We start from the raw sequence: 22,778 nt of genomic DNA, 5'->3' as shown, positions 1-22,778 counted from the left end.
AAAAAAAAAGAAATACTTGAGACAGAAACAAACAACAGTGCTGGAATGACTGTACATCATTGAAAAATAATTCACTTATCTGCATATGCTCTGAGCCTTTTTAACAGAGCCTCACCACTTCATAGATGCACCTTATAGGGTATTCATTCTGTTTACTTGTGTCCACTAGTAAAACAATATTCTTGTTTAATAAAGACTATTACAATACAAAGTAATACCGTAGCAGACAAATGAGGGGTATATTTTGAGTGCCTCAGAGACATAGATTTGGTGGAGGAAATCTCCATTTCTTTACTCCCCTATAAAGTGAAGGTTAGGCTTCTTTCTGGCTGTAACATTTTTGCAATTTTTTTGTATGGGTGGAGTCCCCTTCTAATACTTTGTTATTGCCTGCTCAAGAAGAAAACATTATATCCTTATTTTAATTTGATCATCTGTTCATTAAGAGGGCTAGGATGTCTCAGTGTGACTCCTCCAGTCTTTTGTGGAGAAGTTGTTGTTGTTGTTCACTTTTGTCAGTGTCATAAAGTAACCAGTATTACTTGACAAATGAGGTTATTGGTGAAAATTAAATGACTTAAAATGGCTGATAGGGTGGCAGTCAGTAAATGAAAACTTTGATGATTGTCCGTAAGCAGATGAGTAGCTTTTGCTTCATAATGCATCACCTTTGTTATTGTCTTTATTCCCATATGTTCACATTTTCTCATATACCTACTTTGCTGCCATCCAACACATATTTGCCCACTGTCTGCCAATTAACTTCTTGAAGACCTGTCTCATGATTTTTGTTGTTGTTATTGGAAGGATATCTTACGTGTGTGGATGTTTTGCCTGCATGCATGTCTGAGTGCCACTAATGTGCCTAGTGCCCACAGAGGCCAGAAGAGGGCATCAGATACCCTGAAACTGCTTTTACAGATGGTTGTGAGCCATCATGTGAGAGCCCAGAATCAAATACACACACGCGCATACACACACACACACGCGCATACACACACACACACCCCAGATAGCCATCTCTCTAGCCTCTCAAGTTATTTCTGAGTCTCCCACTGTGGTACCTGGTATATATCTGCTGGCTCCTTTTAAACCCTTTGGAAACAATATTATGTAATTACATATGCTAAATAAGAAAGAATGTCTCAAAAGTAATGACTCTGATTCCACTTCATTATCTTAAGTGTCCATATCAATATTTTAGTGCTAGTTAGTTTTATAACTCTTTGTGGAATGCTAACAGTTGGGAGATCTAAGGGATTCTGACTGTAACCATATGCTGACATGATCATTTTGTAAATAGTTAAATTCTACAGGTGATGTCCTGCCTGTGTGGTATGCTCTTTCCAAAGAAATCTTAACCACTAGCACTTCAGAATGTGGCCCTACATGTAAATAGTTCCATTAGAGATATATTTAAAGATGAAGATAGATTAGAAGGGAAGCCTCTTCATCTAGCAAGAAGGGTGAAATTACACGAGAACACTGTAACCAAGCAGAGATACTCAGGTAGAAGGTCATAATTGAAATGATGATTCCGCAAGTCAATGAATGCCAAGGACTGTAGTCACCACCTGTTGCTAACTAGATGCTTCAAGGACTCATGTCTTAGCTGACAACCTCAGAACTGGGAGAGAATCCCTAGCTGTTAGTCTAAGTCATTCATTTTGTGGTACTTTGTTATAGCAGCCCTAGAAAAGGAATAAATTGTCTGAATGCTTGGACTAGTGTTGACAAGCCAGAGAGTATGCTTAAAGTTGTAGGTTTGCCTACATTATCATGTTCTTTCTCAATATAATTGCTTTTAAGCAAATTTGTTGCTAGATCAGAAGAAGTATAAGAAAACCTTGCTCCAAAATGCCATTGCAATTCTTACACGTGTGCCAGGTGGAGGAGAATTTAAGAATTTAAGAATGCTTAGAAGAGCATTATTCATAGTAGTGAAACGTAGAAGCCAATCAAATGTCTGTGGAGAGAATGCCTGTTATTTTTTTTTTAATTTTATTTTTTTCTTATCAGTTACATTTTATTAACTCTGTATCCCAGCCATGTCCGATCCCTCATTCCCTCCCAGTCCCTCCCTCCCTCATCTCCACACTGCCCCTTGCCAAGTCCACTAATAGGGGGGACCTCCTCCCCATTCATCTGATCCTGTTTTATCAGGTATCTTCAGGACTGGCTGCAAAGCCCTCCTCCGTGTCCTAACAGGACTGCTCCTCCCTTGGGGGGTGGGGAGGCCAAAGAGCCAGTCATTGAGTTCCTGTTAGAAACAATCCTTGTTCCCCTCACTATGGGAAACCAATTGGTTACTGAGCTACCACAGGCTACATCTGAGCAGAGGTTCTAGGTTACATTCATACATAGTCCTTGGTTGCATGTCAGTCTCAGAAAACACCCTGTGCCCAGATATATTTGGTCCTTGTGGAGCTCCTATCTTTTCCTCATCAGACTAACTCCCCTTCTTTCTTATGATTCCCTGTACTCTGCCAAAGGTTTGGTCATGAGTCTTTGCTTTGAAAACACTGCTAGTTAGAGTCTTTCAAATGCGCTCAGTAGACTCCTGTCAATGTTCAATGCGCATCCCCTCTGTCTTTCAACACGAGGATTGATAATCTTACCCCATGTCCGCTCTCTTGATTATCTTTTTTAGGTGTATAGATTTCATTATGTTTATCATATCTTATAGGTCTATATAAGTGAGTATATACCGTGTTTGTCTTTCTCCTTCTGGGATATTTCACTGAGGATGATCTTTTCTAGATCCCACCATTTGCCTGCAAATTTCATGATTTCCTCCTTTTTGATTGCTGAATAGTATTCCATTGTGTAAAAATACCACAATTTCTGTACCCATTCCTCCGTTGATGGACATCTGGGTTGTTTCCAGGTTCTGGCTATTACAAATAATGCTGCTATAAACATGGATTTCCGTATGTTGAACCACCCTTGCATGCCTGGGATGAAGCCTACTTGGTCGTGGTGGATGATATCTTTGATGTGTTCTTGCATTCGGTTTGCAAGTATTTTATTGAGTATTTTTGCGTCAATGTTCATAAGAGAGATAGGTCTGAAGTTTTCTTTTTTTGTTGGGTCTTTGTGTGGTTTAGGTATCAGGGTGACTGTTGCTTCATAGAATGAGTTTGGTAATGTACCTTCTGTTTCTATTTTGTGGAATAGTTTGAGGAGAATTGGTGTGAGCACTTCTTTGAAGGTCTGGTAGAATTCCACGCTGAAACCATCTGGCCCAGGGCTTTTTTTGGAGGGGAGACTGTGAATGACTACTTCAATTTCCTTGGGGGATATAGGGCTGTTCAGTCTTTCTACCTGATCTTGACTTAATGTTGGAAGATGGAATCTATCAAGAAAATTGTCCATTTCATTTAGATTTTCAAATTTTGTGCCATATAGGCTTTTGTAGTATGACCTAATGATTGTTTGAATTTCCTCTGTGTCTGTAGTTATGTCACCCTTTTCAGCTCTGATTTTGTTGATTTGGATAGATTCTCTCTGCTTTTTAGTTAGTTTGGCTAAGGGTTTGTCTATCTTGTTGATTTTCTCAAAGAACCAGCTTTTTGTTTCATTGATTCTTTGAATAGTTTTATTTGTTTCTAATTGATTGATTTCAGCCCTGAGTTTGATTATTTCCAGCCTTCTGCTCCTCTTGGGTGTATCTGCTTCTTTTTTTTTCTAGGGTTTTCAGTTGGGCCATTAAGTTGTTTGTATGTGATGTTACGAATTTCTTCTTGCAGGCACTTAGTGCTATAAATTTTCCCCTGAGCACTGCTTTCAATGTGTCCCATAAATTTGGGTATGTTGTGCCTTCATTTTCATTGAATTCTAGGAAGTCTTTAATTTCTTTCTTTATTTCTTCCTTAACCCAGCTGTCGTTGAGTAACAGGTTGTTTAGTTTCCATGTGCGTGTAGGCTGTTTGTTATTTCTGTTGTTGTTGAGGTCCAGCTTAAGTCCATGGTGGTCAGATAGAATACAAGGGATTATTTCAATCTTTTTGTATCTGTTGAGGCTTTCTTTATGACCAACTATATGATCTATTTTGGAGAAGGTTCCATGTGGTGCTGAAAAGAATGTATACTCTTTTGAGTTTGGATGAAAAGATCTGTAGACGTCTATTAGGTCCATTTGATTTAGGGTCTCTGTAATATTTTTATTTCCCTATTTGTTTTCTGTCTAGTTGATCTGTCCCTTGGTGAGAGTGGAGTGTTGAAGTCTCCCACTATTAGGGTTTTAGGATCAATGTGTGATTTAAGCTTTAATATTGTTTCATTTACGAATGTAGGTGCTCTTGTATTTGGGGCATAGATATTCAAAATTGTGATGTCCTCTTGGTGGATTTTTCCTTTGATGAGAATATAGTGGCCGTCCTTATCTTTTTTGATTAACTTGGGTTGAAAGTCAATTTTATTAGATATTAGGATGGCTACTCCGCTTGTTTTCTGGAACCATTTGCTTGAAAGACATTTTTCCAGCCCTTTACTCTGAGGTAGTGTTTATCTTTGTTGCATAGGTATGTTTCTTGGATGCAACAGAATGATGGATTCTGTTTCCGCAACCATTCTGTTAGTCTGTGTCTTTTAATTGGGGAGTTGAGTCCGTTGATGTTGATAGAAACTAGTGACCAACAATTGTTACTTACTTTAGATGTGGTGTTGGTGGTGTCACTGAGTTTCATTGCTTGTCTTCTTTTGGTTTTTTTGTTGTGTAGTTATCTATTTCCTCTGTTTCCTTAGATGTAGTTGTTTTCTTTGGTTTGGAGTTTCCCTTCTAGTAACTTCTGTAGAGCTGGGTTACTATGTAGATATTGTTTAAATTTGGTTTTGTCTTGGAATATCTTGAATTCTCCGTCTATGTTGATTGAAAGTTTTGCTGGGTATAGTAGTCTGGGTTGGAATCTGTGGTCCCTTAAGGACTGTATGATTTCTGTCCAGGCCCTTCTGGCTTTCATAGTTTCTGTTGAGAAATCTGGTGTGATTCTGATAGGTCTACCTTCATATGTTACTTGGCCTTTTTCTCTTGCTGCTTTTAGAATTTTTTCTTTGTTTTGTAGGTTCAGTGTTTTGACTATGATGTGACGTGAAGAATTTCTTTTCTGGTCTAGTCTACTTGGTGTTCTGTAGACCTCTTGTATGTTTATGGCCATCTCCTTCTTTAAGTTGGGAAAGTTTTCTTCTATAATATTCTTGAAAATATTTTCCGGACCTTTGAGCCTGATGTCTTCTTTTTCTTCTACTCCTATTATTCTTAGTTTTTGTCTTTTCATGGTGTCCTTGATTTCTTGGATGTTTTGTGTTTGGAACTTTTCTGATTTTATTTTTTCTTTGAGAGACGTGTCAATTTCCGCAAGTGTATCTTCGGCTCCTGAGATTCTTTCTTCCATTTCTTGTATTCTGTTGGTGATGCTTACCTTTGTAGTGCCTGATCTTTTCTCTATGTTCTCCAGCTCCTGATTTTTCTCTATTTGTGTTTTCTTTATTGATTCTAATTCTGTTTTCATGTCTTGCACCATTTCCTTCATCTGTTTGAATGTGGACTCCTGCTTTTCAATGATAGCTTCTGTTTTTTTTGTCTGTTTCCTCTCTATGTATCACTAATTGTGCCTCTACTTCTTTGGGTATAATTGCCTGTATTTCTATGAGAGCTTTGTTTATTTCTTCTTTATTTGCCTTCATTTGTGTGGACATTTCTTTGAGAGCTTTGTGCATTTCTTCTCTGTTTGCCTCAATTTTCGTGGTCATTTCTCTGAGAGCACGATTTGTTTCCTCTTGGTTCGTCTCGATTTCTTTGGTTATTTCTCTGAGGGCTTTGTTCATTTCATCTCTATGGGCCTCTAATAGCTGGAGAAACATAGTTTTGAGGTCGTTTTCTTGTGTATCTAGTGAATTGAAGTGTCCATTGTTTTGTGGGGTTGCTGGCGTGGTCATTATGTCCTGATTTTTGTTGGGAGTGTTCTTACGTCTGCCTCTAGCCATCTGGTTATTTATAATCCTCACTGGTTGTTCCTCAAGATTGTAGTTTGGGCTATGATCCTCTCTGTTTTCTGGACTGTTTTTTCAGGAAGATGAGAGAGGTTCACTGCTTTGGGGGTGTGCACTGTGTTTTCAGTTTTGCCTAAGTAAAGAATGTGACGCTGGCACTATTCGCGTGCGCTTTTAGCGGGCGCAGTGTGCATGCGCGGATTCTCTGACTATTGCAGTGGCCTGCAAGCCACTATTACGCAGTTCTGACTGAGATCCAGGGATTGTTTGCCTGGATTATCCTGGTGGACCCGCAAGGCAGAGGCTTCAATGTTGGGGTCGCTATCCCAAGAATCCCTATGATGCCCACACTAGGGGTGTGGGTGGCAGGGATCTCATCTGGTTGCTTCTGTAGAGAGGCCCTAGGTCTGGGGCAATCTCTCCCTAGAAGGCTCACTCACTCTCTTGCAGGACCAGTTGGAATGCACAGGGGTTCCCCTTGCTCACTACTCTCTGTTTTGGTCCTGCTGCGGAAGTGCACGGGTAGGCTAACAGTCAGCTCTGTGACACTGTGGCCACAGGACTTGGTGTTCACCTTTCCTGTGTGCTGCCTCTTTGACCTTTCCCTCTGCCAGGAGGGGTTATGTTGACTGGTCCCTGGGTGGCGCCGGAAAGAGTTAGGATGAATGTACTCAATCCCAGATCCCGGGCCCAGATCTCTCTGCCAGAAGCAGCCTAGCGGTAGAATCTATGTTTGCTGATCCCAAGACAGTACCAGGTAGGATTGAGTGTCCTCAGATCCAGAGCTTGGGTTTCTCTGCTAGGGGCCGCTGGGTGAGCTGGAGAGAGGGTGTTGTGTCCTTAGCAGGCTGCCTCTCTGTCCTTCCCCTCTGACCTTCTCCTCTGCTTGGGCAAGCTTATGGAGGTGCTCTCAGGGGAGTGCCAGCAGGGGTTGGGGCTTCTCAGTCGGATCCTAGCCCTGAGCCAGCGTTTCTCTGCCAGGGGTTGGGGGGGGGGCGCCGGTGATAGAACTTGTTGCTAGACCTTATTGCGCTGGACCCAGGAGAATCTCAGGACGTGTAGAATGACCACAGTCCCAGATCCCGAGCTGTAGTTTGTTTGCTAGGAGCGGCCGGCAGCACTGGAGTTCCAACACTGTGAAGCCGCTGTGTGCCTCTTCTGCTCTGCCGTGGCAGGGTGATGGCGGTGTTTGGGGGAGTGCCCGAAAGGATTGGGTTTTCTCAGCCCCGATCTCGGGTTGGGGTACAGACAATGTGGTCTGTGGCAGATTCTGCTGGATGCCTCCTGCCTCCTCCGAAGAGGGAGTAGGGATTTTGAGCTGGGTGCGCAGCTGCGCAGCTGTAATCCGTGCGCGGCCAGAGCTCAGTTGTGATGGCGGCGGGTACCTGCGGTTCGAGAGACCTTCCAGGGAAAGACTGGGTGACCCGTGACCAGTCTGGCAACTTTGCTTCCCCGTGGGTTTTTTTTGCGACTGGGACTCTCAGCCTCAGGCACCCTTGTGCCCACCAATCAGCCTGGGAAAGTGATCGTCACAAGCAGGCTTGCGGCACCAGCCCGGAGACCCAAAGCCTGCGTTAGCCGGGTTCTCTTCCGGGTTCTGGCTGGGTAGCCGAGAGTGGACCCGACCGATTCCCACGCCGTGGGAGCCTCCCCTCATCTGGGAAACAGGATCGATCGCTGTTGTTTTAGGGTCCAGAGTTCAGTCTGCTGGTCGCTGCACGAAGTGTGTTGTCCCACTTCTCAGACAGGGTGTTCTCCCGGTGCCGCCATCTTGGCCCCCCCTATGTCTGAGAATGCCTGTTATTATTCAGCATCAGAAATAATGAAAGCAATTATGTTTTTTTTCCATATGAAATTGAGAATTGTTCTTTCAAGTTCTGTAAAGGATTATGTTGGTATTTTCATTGGAATTGCATTGAATCTGTAGATTGCTTATGGCCATTTTCACTATGTTAATCCTACTGATCCATGAGCATGGGAGATCTTTCTATCTTCTGAAATCGTCTTCAATTTCTTTCTTCAGAGACTTGAAGTTTTTTTCAAATAGGTCTTTCACTTGCTTGGTTAGAATCACACCAAGGTTATTTGTGGCTATTGTGAAAGGAGTAGTTTCCCTAATATTTTTCTCAGTCCTTTTGTCTTTCAGGTACAGAGGGGCTACTATTTTTTTTTTTTTTTTAGTTAATTTTGTATCCAGCCACATTGCGGAAAATGTTTATCAGCTGAAGGAGTTTTCTGGTTGAATTTTTGGGGTCACTCATGGATACTATCATCTCATCTGTGAATAGTGATACTTTGATTTCTTCCTTTCTGATTTACATACCCTTGATCTCCTTTAGTTGTCTTATTGCTCCTGTACAACAATAGCTCATCTGGAGATATCTCCATCCCTGATACCAAGCTGTACTATAGAGCAATAGTAATAAAAACTGCATGGTACTGGCATAGAAACAGAATGGTGGATCAATGGAATCAAATCAAAGACCCAGAAATAAACCCACATACCTAAGGATACTTGATTTTTGACAGAGAAGCCAAAACCATACAATGGAAAAAAACATAGCATCTTCAACAAATGGTGCTGGTCTAACTGGATATCTACTTGTAGAAAAGTACAAATAGAACCATATTTATTGCCCTGCACAAAACTAAAGTCCAAGTGGATCAAAGACCTCAACATAAAACCAGACACACTAAATCTGTTAGAAGAAAAAGTAGGGAAGAACCTTGAACTCATTGGCACAGGAGACAACTTCCTAAACAGAGCACCAACAGCACAGGCTCTAAGATCAACAATCAATACATGGGACCTCATGAAACTGAAAAGGTTCTGTAAATCAAAGGACACTGTCATCACAACAAAACAACAGCCTACAGACTGGGAAAGGATCTTCACCAACCCTACATTTGACAGAGGGTTAATATGCAGAATATATACAGAACTCAAGAAATTAGAAAGCAACAAATCAAGTAATCCAATTAAAAATGGGGTACAGAGCTAAACAGAGAACTCTCAATAGAGGAATATCCAATGGCAGAGATATACTTAAGGAAATGCTTAACGTCCTTAGTCATAAAGGAAATGCAAATCAAAACGACCCCGAGATTTCACCTTACACCCATCAGAATGGCTAAGATCAAAAACTCAAGTGATAACACATGCTGGAGAGTTTGTTGAGAGAGGGGAACCCTACTCCATTGCTGGTGTGAATGTAAACTTGTACAACCACTTTGGAAATCAGTCTGGTGCTTTGTCAGTTATAGTGCTACCTCAAGATCCACCTATACCACTTCTAAGCATATATCCAAAATATGTTCAAGTATATACTGCAAGGACTCTTGCTCAGCCATGTTCGTAGCAGCTTTATTTGTAATAGCCAGAAGCTGGAAACAACCCAGATGTCCCTCAGCTGAGGAATGGATACAGAAATATTGTACATTTACACAATGGAATACTACTCAGCAATTAAAAACAAAGAAAACATGAAATTTGCAGGCAAATGGTGGAAACTAGAAAAGATCATCCTGAGTGAGGTATCCCAGAAGCAGAAAGACACACATAGTATATACTCACTTATAAGTGGATTAGACATATAATATAGGATAAACATGCTAAAAATCTATACACTTAAAGAAGCTAAGTAAGAAGGCGGATCCCGGGTAAGATGATCAATCCTCATTCAGAAAGGCAAAAGGGACAGATATCAGAAGAGGGAGAAAACAGGGAACAGGACAGGAGCCTACCACAGAGGGTCTGTGAAAGACTCTACCCTGCAGGGTATCAAAGCAGATGCTGAGACTCATATCAAACTTTGGGCAGAGTGCAGGGAATCTTATGAACAAAGGGAGAGATGAAAGACCTGGAGGGGACAGGAGCTCCACAAAGAGAGCAACAGAACCAAAAAATCTGGGTACAGGGGTCTTTTCTGAGACTGATGAATCAACCAAGGGCCATGCATGGAAATAATCTAGAAGTCCTGCACAGATGTAGCCTGTGGCAGCTCAGTCTCCAAATGGGCTCCCTGGTAAGGGGCTGTCTCTGCCTTGAACTCAGTGGCTGGTTCTTTCAGCACCTCCTGCAGAGCGGGGAGCTGCTTTACCATGCCACAGAAGAAGACAATGTAGCCAGTCCTGATGAGATCTGATAGGCCAGGGTCAGATGGAAAGGGGGGAAGACCTCCCAGATCAGTGGAGGGGGGGGGGGGGGGCATGGGAGGAGATGAGAGAGAGAAGGTGGGACTTGGAGGGCATGAGGGAGAGGGTTACAGATAGGATAAATTGTAATAAATTGCAATAAGTGAATAAATTGTAATAAGTAAAAAAATAAATTAAAAAAATAAAAGAAAATGCTTTGGAAAAAAATAAATCTTATACTCAGTTTTCCTGAATAACTTCTGTGAATAAATTTTCTCAAAAGTATTAAAAACAGTGGACATATTTTAATATTAAATAAATGAGCAAAGCACAGAAACATGTATCTGTGTTTCGGAAGCTCACAGCAACCTGTGTGAGAAAAACAAAGAGCAGTAGATTATGGACTTACTATATTTCTACAAAAGCGCAAAAACATATTAAAATCAGCACAGTCTTTGCCAGTATATGCATATTTACGAGATGATAAAGCTATCAAGGCAACTAAATACATACATATCCATCCTAATGCTGATGTCCAAAGTCATGGAGAAATTCAAAGGCAATGTTCTTTAATGTGTGTGGTATGCTCAAAGTGTGCTTGTAACAGAAAAAAAACAGCCCTTGCCTTTAGGAAGGAAGATCTAGAAATGTAACAGAAGGAGGAGACCCAAGAGATCATTGCAGGGTCCAGTACAAGTGTGCAATATGAAATACTAGGAACTCATGTGATATATAACAAAGCAAAGTGTGCAGGTGTATGACAGGAGCCTGAGCAAAGCTCTTGCTTCTACCTTTAAGTAAAAGCAGCCATGCAACTGGTTTCAATTTCAGGTTCCACCGGAGGTCCTTTCCTCTCATTTGTTTCTAGAAATTGTACACGTGGTCTTAAGGGCCTTGCTGTCCTCCCTCCCTGCACCACTAATTGTGGTTGGAAGACTATGCCATTACTACCCATTCCCTGGGCTTTTCTCTTGGGGTCCCTTAGCCTGCAGCTGAGAAGGTTCACTGAATGTAATTAAATGTAACATAAATGTCACTCTCCATTACTGTAATAGTTATAGCTCTTGTTTTTACTACTTAGCAACTGCCATTTGAACTTTTAGCTCAAAAATGTATCCTTTTACTTATAAATTTAATATGTAATTTTTAAGAGTGGTTCTCGCTGCAGAAAATAATTCGGCAAACGATTTTGTTTTGTTGTGGGGCAGATTAGCCAAGTTTGTGAGTATTGGAATTGGCAGGTAGATGAGAACTTGATCTTGCTCCTATTTTAAAACTTTGTTTACTCTCAAGTATTTGACTGTTACAAGATCCATTGGTGATTCTAATGGTCTGCTTTAAATGTTTGCTGTATCACTATGCTGCCATTATTCATTAAAAAAAATGCACAACCTTATAGTTGTTGGCTTTTTTTGTACTTTATTTGCCATATCAGTTTCAGTGTATGATATCTAAAGTTACCCTGTTCTATGGCTTACAACTTATGCCACTAAAGCCAGTATCCTGAAGATATGCTATTTGTCATGAGAAATCTACCCAAAGTCCATCACTAGCTGCTGGAAAAAAAAATGATTCAGACTGCCTTTCAGCTGTCCAAATTGATTTCAGCCAAAGACCTTTGCAACATTTAAAGCTATAAAAGTAGATGCATCCTTGAGCTGAATTCTTATAAATGATAAGAATGACTTTCAAAGTGAAAAATTACTTAGCATTTTATACTTTCTAAAGCCCTCATCAAACCAGATAACTTTTAGTCCTGAGATTTTCAGTAACCCAAATAAATTATCTCAGACATATGAGTTATCTCACAAATATGTGTATTTGGACAGTTAGCCACTTGCTGAGATTAGATTATCATGAGATCCATCATCTTCACAAGAGCAGCTGTGACTACTCAACATTGGACTCAGTGATTATTGACATTCCTTTAGTGAAGGATGTGGAGACAGTCATTGGACCCTCACCTGATCGCAACCATTTTCTTCTGTACCTCTCAGCTAGCTGTACACAAATGGATCCCTGGCCAGATTGGAGGGGGTTGCTAGAGCATAGAGAATAGAAGGTGAACTGAAGGGGTGACTTCATCCATGCAGCTGTAAGCAAGCCTAATCCACAAGTTGGATTTTTATTGAATTGTACTTTGGTTTGTTGTTGATGCTCTGAAAAGACTGGGTAGACATTTTTTTTTTTCTTTTTAGTCTTTCCAGGGAAAGAGTTTCCCCTCCATACCTAGTTTAAAGAATGAATTAAGAGTTTATGGAAAGCCTCTACATGGAAGAGGGAATATTTCATCATTTGTGATGGTATCATTTTTATATCCTCTTCACCTTCAGTTATGACAAATGGTTTCATGCCTGTTTTACAGTGGACTTCACTCTATGCAATATTGCAAGACTATTATTACTAAGTGACAGAAATGGGATTGCAAATTCATTCTTGAGTATAAAATCCTCCTTTTTTTAAAGTTTTTTCTTTATTATACTTTATTCACTTTGTATCCCCCCTGTGGTTCCCTCGCTCCTCCCATCCCAATCCCTCCCTTCCTCCACCCTCTACATGCATGCCCCTCCCCAAGTCCACTGATAGGGGAGGACTTATTTTCCTTCCTTCTGATCCTAGTCAATTAGGTCTCATCGGGAGTGGCTGCATTGTCTTCTTCTGTAGCCTGGTAATGCTGCTTCCCCCTCAGGGGGAGGTAATTAAAGAGCAGGCCAATCAGATCATGTCTGAGACAGTCCCTGTTCCCATTACAATGGAACCCACTTGGATACTGAACTGCCATGGGCTACATCTGTGCAGGGGTCTTAGGTTATCTCCATGCATAGTCCTTGGTTGGAATATCAGTCTCAGGAAAGACCCCTGTGCTCAGATTTTTTGGTTCTGTTGCTCTCCTTATGGAGTTCCTGTCCTCTCCAGATCTTACTGTTTCCCACTTCTTTTCTAAGATTCCCTGCACTCTGCCCAAAGGTTGCCCATAAGTCTCACAGCATCTACATTGATAATCTCCAGGGCAGAGCTTTTCAGAGGTCCACTGTGTCAGGTTCCTGACTTGTTCCCTCTTTTCTCCTTCTGATGTCCAGCCTCTTTGCCTTTCTGGATAGGAATTGAGCATTTTAGCAAGAGTCCTCCCTCTTAATTAGTTTGTTTACGTATACAGATTTTAGTAGGTTTATCCTATATTATATGTCTATATGAGTGAGTATATACCTTGTGCATCTTTCTGCTTCTGGGTTAGCTCACTCAGGATGCTCTTTTCCTGATCCCACCATTTACCTGCAAATTTCATGATTTCCTTGTTTTTTATTGCTGAGTAATATTCCATTGTGTAGATATACCACAATTTGTGCATCCATTCCTCCACTGAGGGGCATCTGGGCTGTTTCCAGCTTCTGGCTATTACAAATAAGGCTGCTACAAACATAGTTGAGCAAATGTCCTTATTGTGTACTTGAGAATCTTTTGGATATATGCCTAGGAGTGGTATAGCTGGATCTTGAGGAAGCGCTATTCCTAGTTGTCTGAGAAAGTGCCAGATTGCTTTCCAGAGTGGTTGTACAAGTTTACGTTCCCACCAGCAGTGGAGGAGGGTTCCCCTTTCTCCACAACCTCTCCAGCATATGTTGTCTCTTGAGTTTTTTATCTTAGCCATGCTGATAGGTGTAAGGTGAAATCTTAGGGTCATTTTGATTTGCATTTCCCTGATGGCTAATGAGGTTGAGCATTTCTTTAAGTGTTTCTCTGCCATTTGATATTCCTCTGCAGAGAATTCTCTGTTTAGCCCTGTACCCCATTTTTTTAACTGGATTACTTGATTTTTTGGTGTTTAATTTCTTTAGTTCTTTATATATACTGGATATTAGCCCTCTGTCATATACACCAACAGCACAGGCTCTAAGAGCAACAATCAATAAATGGGACCTCGTGAAACTGAAAAGCTTCTGTAAAGCAAAGGACACTGTCCTCAGAACAAAACGACAGCCTGCAGATTGGGAAAGGATCTTCACCAACCCTATATCTGAATCCTCCTTTTCAACCGTGGTGTCATACCATGTCAAAGGCAGACATAGTGGCATCTTTGACAAACTGAAAGGTAGAGTTAATAATTTACTTTGTAGTTTAAAAGGACATGGTTGTTATTTGCTTTGGCTGAGGAAAGTTCATTTGGGAAGAATTTAATAGTTTAAAGCAGGAGGGAGCAGCCTGTTTCTGTAAATGAAATTGTATCAAAATGTGTTGTTCTTGCATCACTGTTTTGTTGCTCCATTGCCAAGTTGAGAAGTTGCAATAGAGATTTTTGGCTCACGTACTATCTGTCCCTTTACAGCAACAGTTTGCTATCCCTGGTCAAAGGAAAATGGATAAAAATGAAACAAACTCATACTATTTCTTACCATAGATTATTTTCATATGGGTTGAGGTAGCCCTTCTCTCAAGTAAGTGAATGTAGATTATAAATTGATAGTTGCAATGGGCTCAAAATGCCTGGAATGTTGAACACTTCTTTTGTGTCCAACTAGTAGTTTTGTTGAGGACATTATAAAATCTGTTTTTATTTTCTTGTCTTCTAAGTGGCCCCATGGTCAAAATACTTTTCACCTTAGAAGTATGAATAGTTGGATCTCTTGTAAATTGTGCATTTATTAGCACTCAGATGAATGGTGAATTGTCCTCATTTGGCTTGATGCTTCCTAAGAGTTAAAAAAAAAAGTTCACTAATAAACCCTTTCATTCCCTTTTAGACTAGAGTTAGGGCAGAATGTTGGTATTTCAGAAAGGGGGACTGACTAGAGGAAGAGAGGAAACCAGCAGAGGGAGGGAGGAGGGTGGGGTCAGGGAACAGATGAGAATGAAGTGTATAATGACACGTGAAGATGCCATGATGAAACCCATTGCTTTGTATGCTGATCTAAAACAATGATATAGAGATATTTCAATGTCTGTTGTACAAGTGTGAATTCAATCCCCTAAACCCATGTTTAAAAGACGGGTATGGTAGCATACATTGTAATATCAGTACCACATGGTTGTAAGCTATCTCATGTGGGTGCTGGGACCAGAACCTGACTCCTTTGCAAGAGCAGCTAGTACTCCTAACCACTATACCATCTCTCCTACTACCCACCTACCGCAAGATTTTTTTCTTAAATAAAAAGGATGACAATTTTATTGCTTGAGGCTTTGGGAAAAATGCTTTGTAAACCAAGTGAGTAGCTGTTTCTATAAATGTCCCCTGGGTATTTGGTCTGTTCATGGCATCTTTCACAATGCCACATTGCTTTCTGTTGCAGTCATTGTGGGCAAGTACAGTTTTAGTTATTACCATTCAGTATTCAGTAGCCAAGCATTGTCCATGTAATATCTTGCTTTCTCCCTGGTATTTCTAAGGCAAGAGCTGATTTGTAGAATTAATTGTGTGGACCACAGTGAATAATTAGCCTTTCATGGTTAAAATGCTGATAATTATTAACAGATATATAGAGTAGTTCTTCTCTTGAATTAACTCATTTTGCCCAATAGTGATAAAGTACCGGCATGAGCTCAGAGAAACTGGATAACCTGGCCAAGGTCAGAGAGTTCCTCACTTGCAGAGTTGCACTGGAATGGCACCAGCTCCATAATCTAGCTCCCAATGTTTCTGCAGATTGGGGATCAGCCACCACATTTCACACAAAGGCTCACTGATGATATTTTAAAGCCAGGCTTACTGTGGAACTGACTGTTATCATCACGGAGGCCCTTGAATCTGAGGATTGTATTTGATCCAACTTTTAACAGTAACAGTGTCTGGTATAACTCCCAAAGAGACGTCTTTAGATATAAAGACCATGTTATATGCTACTATGTATATGAAGGACCCGGAGTAGGCAGATCCATAGAGATAGAAAGCAATCTATCTGGCTGTGGAAGGGCTTCAGCATTGGGACTGCAGAGCAATGGCTGATGGGCATGAGGCTTCTCTTTGAAATAATGGAAATGTTCAGAAATTATGATGAGTTTCACAATTTGAAATCAATTCTTTGAGGTTTATTTTTTTTGGTGTGCCTCTGGGGATTGAACTCAGATCCTTGAGAATTCTGGGTTACACACTACCATTGGTTTGATGAGACTGTGTGTGTGTGTGTGTGTGTGTGTGTGTGTGTGTGTGTGTGTGTGTGTGTGTGTGTTTTCAGTCTGATGTAGCTCAGGCTAGCCTTGAATCCTCCTGCCTCCACCAAGTGCTGAGATTACAGGGATGTACTACAACCTTTGACTTTGTTTTTTTTTTCCTTCATAGTTTGTGAACAAACACTGTAAAGGCAGGCAGTGTGACAGTGAGTTGACTATATTGCCTTGTAGTTTAAATATCTTTATTGACTTAGCAATAGTAACTTTAGTTTGAAAATACTTATCTATTAGGTATTCAAGTATCTTATTACTAAGTCCTAATTTTTTATGTTGCTGAAGAACCTCCCCTGTCCCCTTCTATAATTTTACTTATTCAGAAGAATAATTTCAGGGCAGGTACATCTGATCTGCCCTTTCTAATTTATCTAATTTATTCTGCTATAATGTCTAAGAACAATATTTTGTAGTGCATAAACATAAGGTTAGAGAAGTTTTGTAATGCACAATGTAAGATTTTGTCCAATTTTAATTCACTTTGGCAGTTACCCACTGTTTGTTTTTAAAAGTTAAACTTTAATTCCTTTCTAATTAGTCTACTACCCAATTTACTTTTTCTCTTTTTTCTCTCTTGGCACTTTTCCCCCCTTATCTTCCCCTTCTTTTTTTTTTTTCCCCTTTCTACTTTGGGTTCTCCAACCTAGTCTCAAACCACTGGACTAAAATGGCCCTACTACCTCTGCCTCCGTAGTTGCCGGGAGTATGGCATGTGCCATCAGTCTGGGTTAATAGTTCATCTTTAAGCTTCAATGATAGTTCCTAGTTCCAGTGTCATGGGATTTGGTAAATCAGTATTGAAGTAAGCGCCATCATAATGTCTTATGATAGTGTGCATTTTCCATACAGTCAGTCATTCACTCACTAGAATGTTAATGCTCTTGTATGCTAGGATACAACAATGAGCCAAATGGATACAAGCTTTGCCCTTGTCAAGCTGACCTCTTGTGGGAGCAGCCTGACAGTCTTAATTGTACATTTCTACCTCTTCATCTTGATGTTTTTCTTTCTGACTTTTAGTTTACTTCTTTTAGGCCTTTCTTAAGGATCGTGACCCACACTGTAAAGATGCACTAGAATGAGTTGTTATGCTTCATGCTGTGCTTTGTCAGGGAAATGTAGTGCTCATTTTTAAACTGTATTTTATTTGGGATGTTTAGGCCTCTACTTCCCTACTAACCTCCCAACCCTATGTAGGAGAGAGGTTAATGGGAGAGGGGGCCAGACTCCTTTGCTTCTCCCAGCTATTTAGGGTTTTCTTGAGGCTCTACTAATCTTCATCAACAGCAGACACAGCAAGTAGTCTCCTCCAAGCCACTGCACTGAAACCTTCTCTCCGTCTATTTGCTCCAACCACCACTCTGTCTGTCTCTGGTCTCTCCAAACTGTCACTAACCACACACCATTACCACAAGCCACACTTTCTTTTTCTGGGCTCTTGTATTTATATCCTCAGAGGCCTAGACTATGCCCCTCTCTAGGCTATACACTTGAGGCAGGCCATTACCAGCTGGCAAAGACCACGACCCACATGAGACAGTTAACAGGTGTGGACAAACTAAAATACTACACTTGGGGATTAAAACAACACATATTTACATGACATAAATGAGTTTTTAAAGAAACCAAAACTTCCATTATAGGGAATGCCTGTTCATGTGTGTGTGTGTTTATGTTTATGTTGATGAGGAGATGCTATTCCTCCAGGATAGTCTACCTTGTGTTTTGAAGCATGGTGTCTCACTGGTCTAGAGCTCACAAACTAAGCTAGGCTGGCTGGCTAGGAAGTGGAATTTATAATCATATACCATACATGGCTTTTTTTTTTAATGTGGGTTCTGATGACTTCAAGGCAAGCATTTTGTTGAGTGAGGTATCTCTCTAGCCCCATGACTGTTCTTTTAATGGAATGAGTCCAGAAGATTCCATTGTTATCCACAGTCACCTTGAATTAGATATGGCTTACCTGCTAGTGATTTCATCCCTGTCTATCCTTAATGTTGATTAGTAAAATAACTGAAACATTTGTTATTTTTCTCTCATTGCTAACATCTTTAGGAGTCTAAATACTTACATTTGCATTGTTTTGTTCAGCCATTGAGATGGCCCAGCAGATAAAGGCATTTGCTTTGCAAGTCAGGTGACTTGAGTTTAATTCCTGCAACTTAGGTAAAGGTGGAAGGAGAGAACTGACTGCACAGAATTGTCCTCAGATTTCAACACATGCACTACAGTATTTATGCCCACACATACACATTATGTACACAAACAACCATAAATATTTAAAAAAAGTTTTATGTTTTATTTGAATATGATGCTTTTGTCCACTGTTGAATTGAGGAATATTTATTTGCCAGAAATTCACACTTTCACTAGAAAAGTGAATTATTCGTAGATAATTTATACAAATTTGATTTCAGTCAGATCTATTTCACATTAAACTCCCTAATATGGAGAAAATAATTCTGCTTGGATGCTTGTAAATTATCTTAAAAATTAAGTGGTGTAGAAATTTCATGCTTGTCATACATTGGTAAACATTAAAGTTTTTTTGTTTGCTTTCTTTTTTTTTTTGGATGGCAACTTGAACACTATGAGTAAAATTTCCCAAAATAAGCATGATATATTTTGAGCTAAATATCTTTTAATATTTAGCTCCTGTTCCCTTTTCATTTTATTTTTGCAATTTTTGAGACACAGTCTTTATACTTAGTGATCCTCCTACTTCAGCCTCCTGAGTGCTAGTTTAGAAATATGTGCTCCCACTCATCAACCTCAAGAGTCATTATCATTAGCTGTGTATCTGCTGTAGTAGTCTCTTAATGTTTAGATAAAACTTTTGAAATATATCCAATGCCTCTAGTCTCTTTGTACCAAACCTAAAATAAAAACTAAATAAAGACAGCATTGAACTCCTTTCTTCCTTGGACATTTACTGTCTGTGTTCTGGCTAGCTCTCTATTTTTTATTCTATTGGACCTACAAAGTTAAGTACTGTTTGTTCTCTTGAAATATTTAATTCTTTAATGTTACATTTTTGAAATAGCAATGCAAGTTCAGTTAATAGAGGACTTTGTCTTCATTGGTAGTTTCCAGGATGGCTTCTGCATCAAAATCTAAGTATAATTCACACCCCTTGGAGAATGAATCCATTAACATGGTAAGTTGAATTTTTATATCTATTTGTATCTCTATACATTTCTCTCTCCATATTTGCGTTAGACAGTCATTTGGGTCATATTGAATCATGAATTTCATTGTGTGTTCATATAGCATAAGGAAATGGAGACATGGAGTTTTAATTATCATCTCACCTTGTTCTGGAAGAGATTTAAATAAACTATGTGTTAAGTGATTTTTGCTTTTGTAAGTGCTTTCCTGAAGCCTTGTTCATAACTTATTGTCAGACCTCACATTGAGGTGTGAAGCAATCCTCTGTCTCAGACAATTCTCTGAAGGAGTTACTGGAAGGTCAGGACTACTAAGCAGGCTACTACACTTCCCAAATACAGTATTCTTTTCAAGCTATGATGATAAGACATACAAAACCCAAACATATACAACTTGAACATAAAATGATTCGAAGTATCCATGGTAAATTGTTCCATTAGAATGAGATGGTTTTTGGAACATAAATTGAAAGGGAGGGATGAATTCAAAGTAAGTTTTACTCATAGCCCTTTGAGGCTTTACCGTGATCTACCAAAAAGGTTACACTACCGCATAGTGTATAAAAATGCTCAATCAGAAAGGTGGGTGACTTTTTATTTTTATTTCCTGATTACTGACAACCTTGACCTTTTATTTCTTTTTAAAGCTACATTATTGCCCATTCCTGTTGATTTTGTGAAGTAACCATTCGTGTTTTTTGCCTGTTTGCCTGGGGAGGGGGGTGGAAAGATTCTTTTCTTAATGGTTTGTCAGTATTCTTCATTATGTAATAAGTAACTTTTTATAATGTACAAATCACTTCGCTTTATTTCAGCCTTTTAATTTTATAGCATTCTATTTTTATTTTGAAATACTGAGATGTAAATTTTGGGTGAGTTGGTTGCTTTGTTTTCAGACTAGGTCAAGCTGTATAGCCCAGGCTGACCTCAAAACTTGTGATCAGTCTGCCAGAGCTTGCCAAAAGCTGGCATTAAAAGTGTGTGCCACCATACCTGGCAAGCCTGAGATTAATGATTAATGCTTTGCCTGCCTGTCACATCTGCTGAAGTAATTAGATGAGGCACATGCCTAAGAACACCTCCAAAAGAGGAGATCTACAAAAGAAGGTCAGTGGGGAATTTGCTGAAATGGTTCCTAGAGACCTAACCAGGTCTCTAATAGACTACTCATTCTCTTACATAGAATAAGGTTCCTAATAAAGATGAAAAGTAAGGCAAGGTCTTAATAAAATAATAGGTCTGAAAACTTATTCTCTGGAACTGTGATATGATTCTGTAACAATTGCATACAAAAGAAGCTATGACAATAGAGCACATTGACTTCATTGATGTTTGATCATTTTACTGAGATATAAATTATTTAAAACATTGGTAACATTATTTAAATTCAGACTAGGAGTTAGTACATCCAGTAAATCTTACAGCCAGGTCAGTCTTTCATTTTTCTAATTTGCTCTTGCTAGGGATTGAAAAGATGGCCTCAGGTAAGCTTGGGAAGAACCAGTGAGCTGTATTCTCAGCCCAGATTCTCTTTTCCCAGTTTGAATTTTCTGTTCTAGTTTTCTTCAATATTAAAATTCTATTTTTTTTCTTTAAAAGGTGTATTTCTGTTTGCTACAATCTGTGCAAAGATGACACCATCACTTTTGATGCCCCTTTCATTTGCAGGTATCTCAAGATGGAGTCAGTCAAGATCTCAGTGAGAATGTTCCTCACCTCCCAGGGGAAAGAGGAATTACTGGTAAGGAGCTTTTGTGGATGTAGGTACAGAACTGGAGAATCAGTACAGCAAGGTCGGGTGGCTTGAGCTCCTCTTGCTCTGTACAAGTTAGAGAGGACAAATAAGCCAGCTTTGTTTAGGAGCCTCAATACCAAGAGAACGCCCAATGCCTTTTCTGATCAAAGAGGTCTTTCAACAGCTTGGTGCTCACAAAGCTAGTGATATCCTTTTCTCTGTCCCAAAAAGAGTGATTTAGGGAGAACAACATAGGTTATCACTTGTAAGTCTCTAAATAGAGGTATACACTCTTCATAATTTAGGTGATAAGAACAGAATTAGATTAAGTCTTTCGGTCCATGATGTATGTTTCAAAATTATAATAGCTTAAAGACTCTTATCTTAACATATAGGAGGATCCTTTATCAGAAAATGGAAAATACGGTTGTGGTAACATTTTAATACAGTGTGTTTTGTTTTTCATTCATGATAAACCAATGCTAAGAGGACAGTATCTTCTTTGTAAGGGTCAGATCGTTCTGACTTAAGACTACAGAAGCATCTAATAGCTCTGAGCTAGGTCTTGGCATTCACTTTTTGTGTTAGGGTTGGTCCTTCTTCTCACATGTCAGTATATTTGAAGCTAATACTCAGCATTGTTTCAGCGAACTATTTTATTCATTGAGTAAGATTAAAATTTTTATTTGAAGTGGCTAAATCCTTGTACTAATTAAATGGAGGTGTTAGCAAAGTACTTTTGCAAATTATCTATATACCACAGAACCATAAAAAACTGTTTGGTGTCTATAGACACACAGTCATAATTCTAGTCTTGAAACTGAAACCAGTAATACATGTTCTTTTCAGTTTCTGGATAAGAGCAAAGAAATTTTACTTTTGATGGTCTTCATATATGATGTTTGAGCGCTGAGTATTAGCAGACAGACCTGAATCTATGTAGCAACTAATTGAACTATATACCTCAGTATATAGTTTTCATTTAGTACCTGTAGAGAAAAAGGATTTCAAAGTCATTTCAAAAGTCGTTAACCTATTCAAGGTTATCCTTGAAGGAGATGAGAAAGATAGTTTTATTATAATCGAATCTTGTGATTTAGTTTCTTCTTACATCGACTTCAGCAAATACATGCTTTACCTTGGCTGTCTATTTTTATCATTGCTCAGATGTTTTCTATAGACAGATTTCTAATGCTGTCATTATAGCAGGGTGTGGTGGTACACTGCTGTAATCCCAGCATTGGGAGGCTGAGACAGGAGGATCATGAATTGAAGCTTAGCCAGGGATACACAGAGAAGAGACCTTTAAACAACAACAACAGTAGCAAGAATTTATGATGCATATGTGGTTGGGGGTTGGCAACTTTAATACCCAGCCTACCAGTTAGTCATGAGGCTGTCCTATGCAAACTTTATCCTTCTTTGAAGTAGTTCAAGTAGTATCTTACCATTATAAGATGCTAGCAACAGCAAAGCTATTGTTCACTTCTGTGCTCTGGCTCTTGTCTCAGGTGGTGGCAGCACTGAGTGCTTAGAGAAGACATGGGCCTACTCATTCCCTACTGCCCCAATTTGGCCTGGCACAGAAA

At 39.6% G+C, this 22,778-nt stretch overlaps 1 protein-coding gene across 1 annotated transcript in view; it reads left to right on the top strand.

Annotated features, from left to right (window-relative positions):
• Mtm1 (myotubularin 1) overlaps nt 1-22,778 on the top strand; it is a 107,344-nt gene that overhangs the window by 10,647 nt on the left and 73,919 nt on the right. Inside the window, exons 2-3 of the mRNA XM_055608760.1 lie at nt 19,374-19,444; nt 21,123-21,195. Coding sequence (XP_055464735.1) covers nt 19,382-19,444; nt 21,123-21,195 — 136 coding nt within the window. The 5' untranslated portion in view covers nt 19,374-19,381. The remainder of the gene's footprint in view (nt 1-19,373; nt 19,445-21,122; nt 21,196-22,778) is intronic.

The sequence above is a fragment of the Psammomys obesus genome, unplaced genomic scaffold (genome assembly GCF_907164565.1).
Source record: "Psammomys obesus unplaced genomic scaffold, mPsaObe1.curated_primary_1811, whole genome shotgun sequence".
NCBI lineage: Eukaryota > Metazoa > Chordata > Mammalia > Rodentia > Muridae > Psammomys > Psammomys obesus.
Note: the sequence above shows the minus strand (reverse complement) of the source record. Positions and strands in the feature narration are given on the sequence as shown.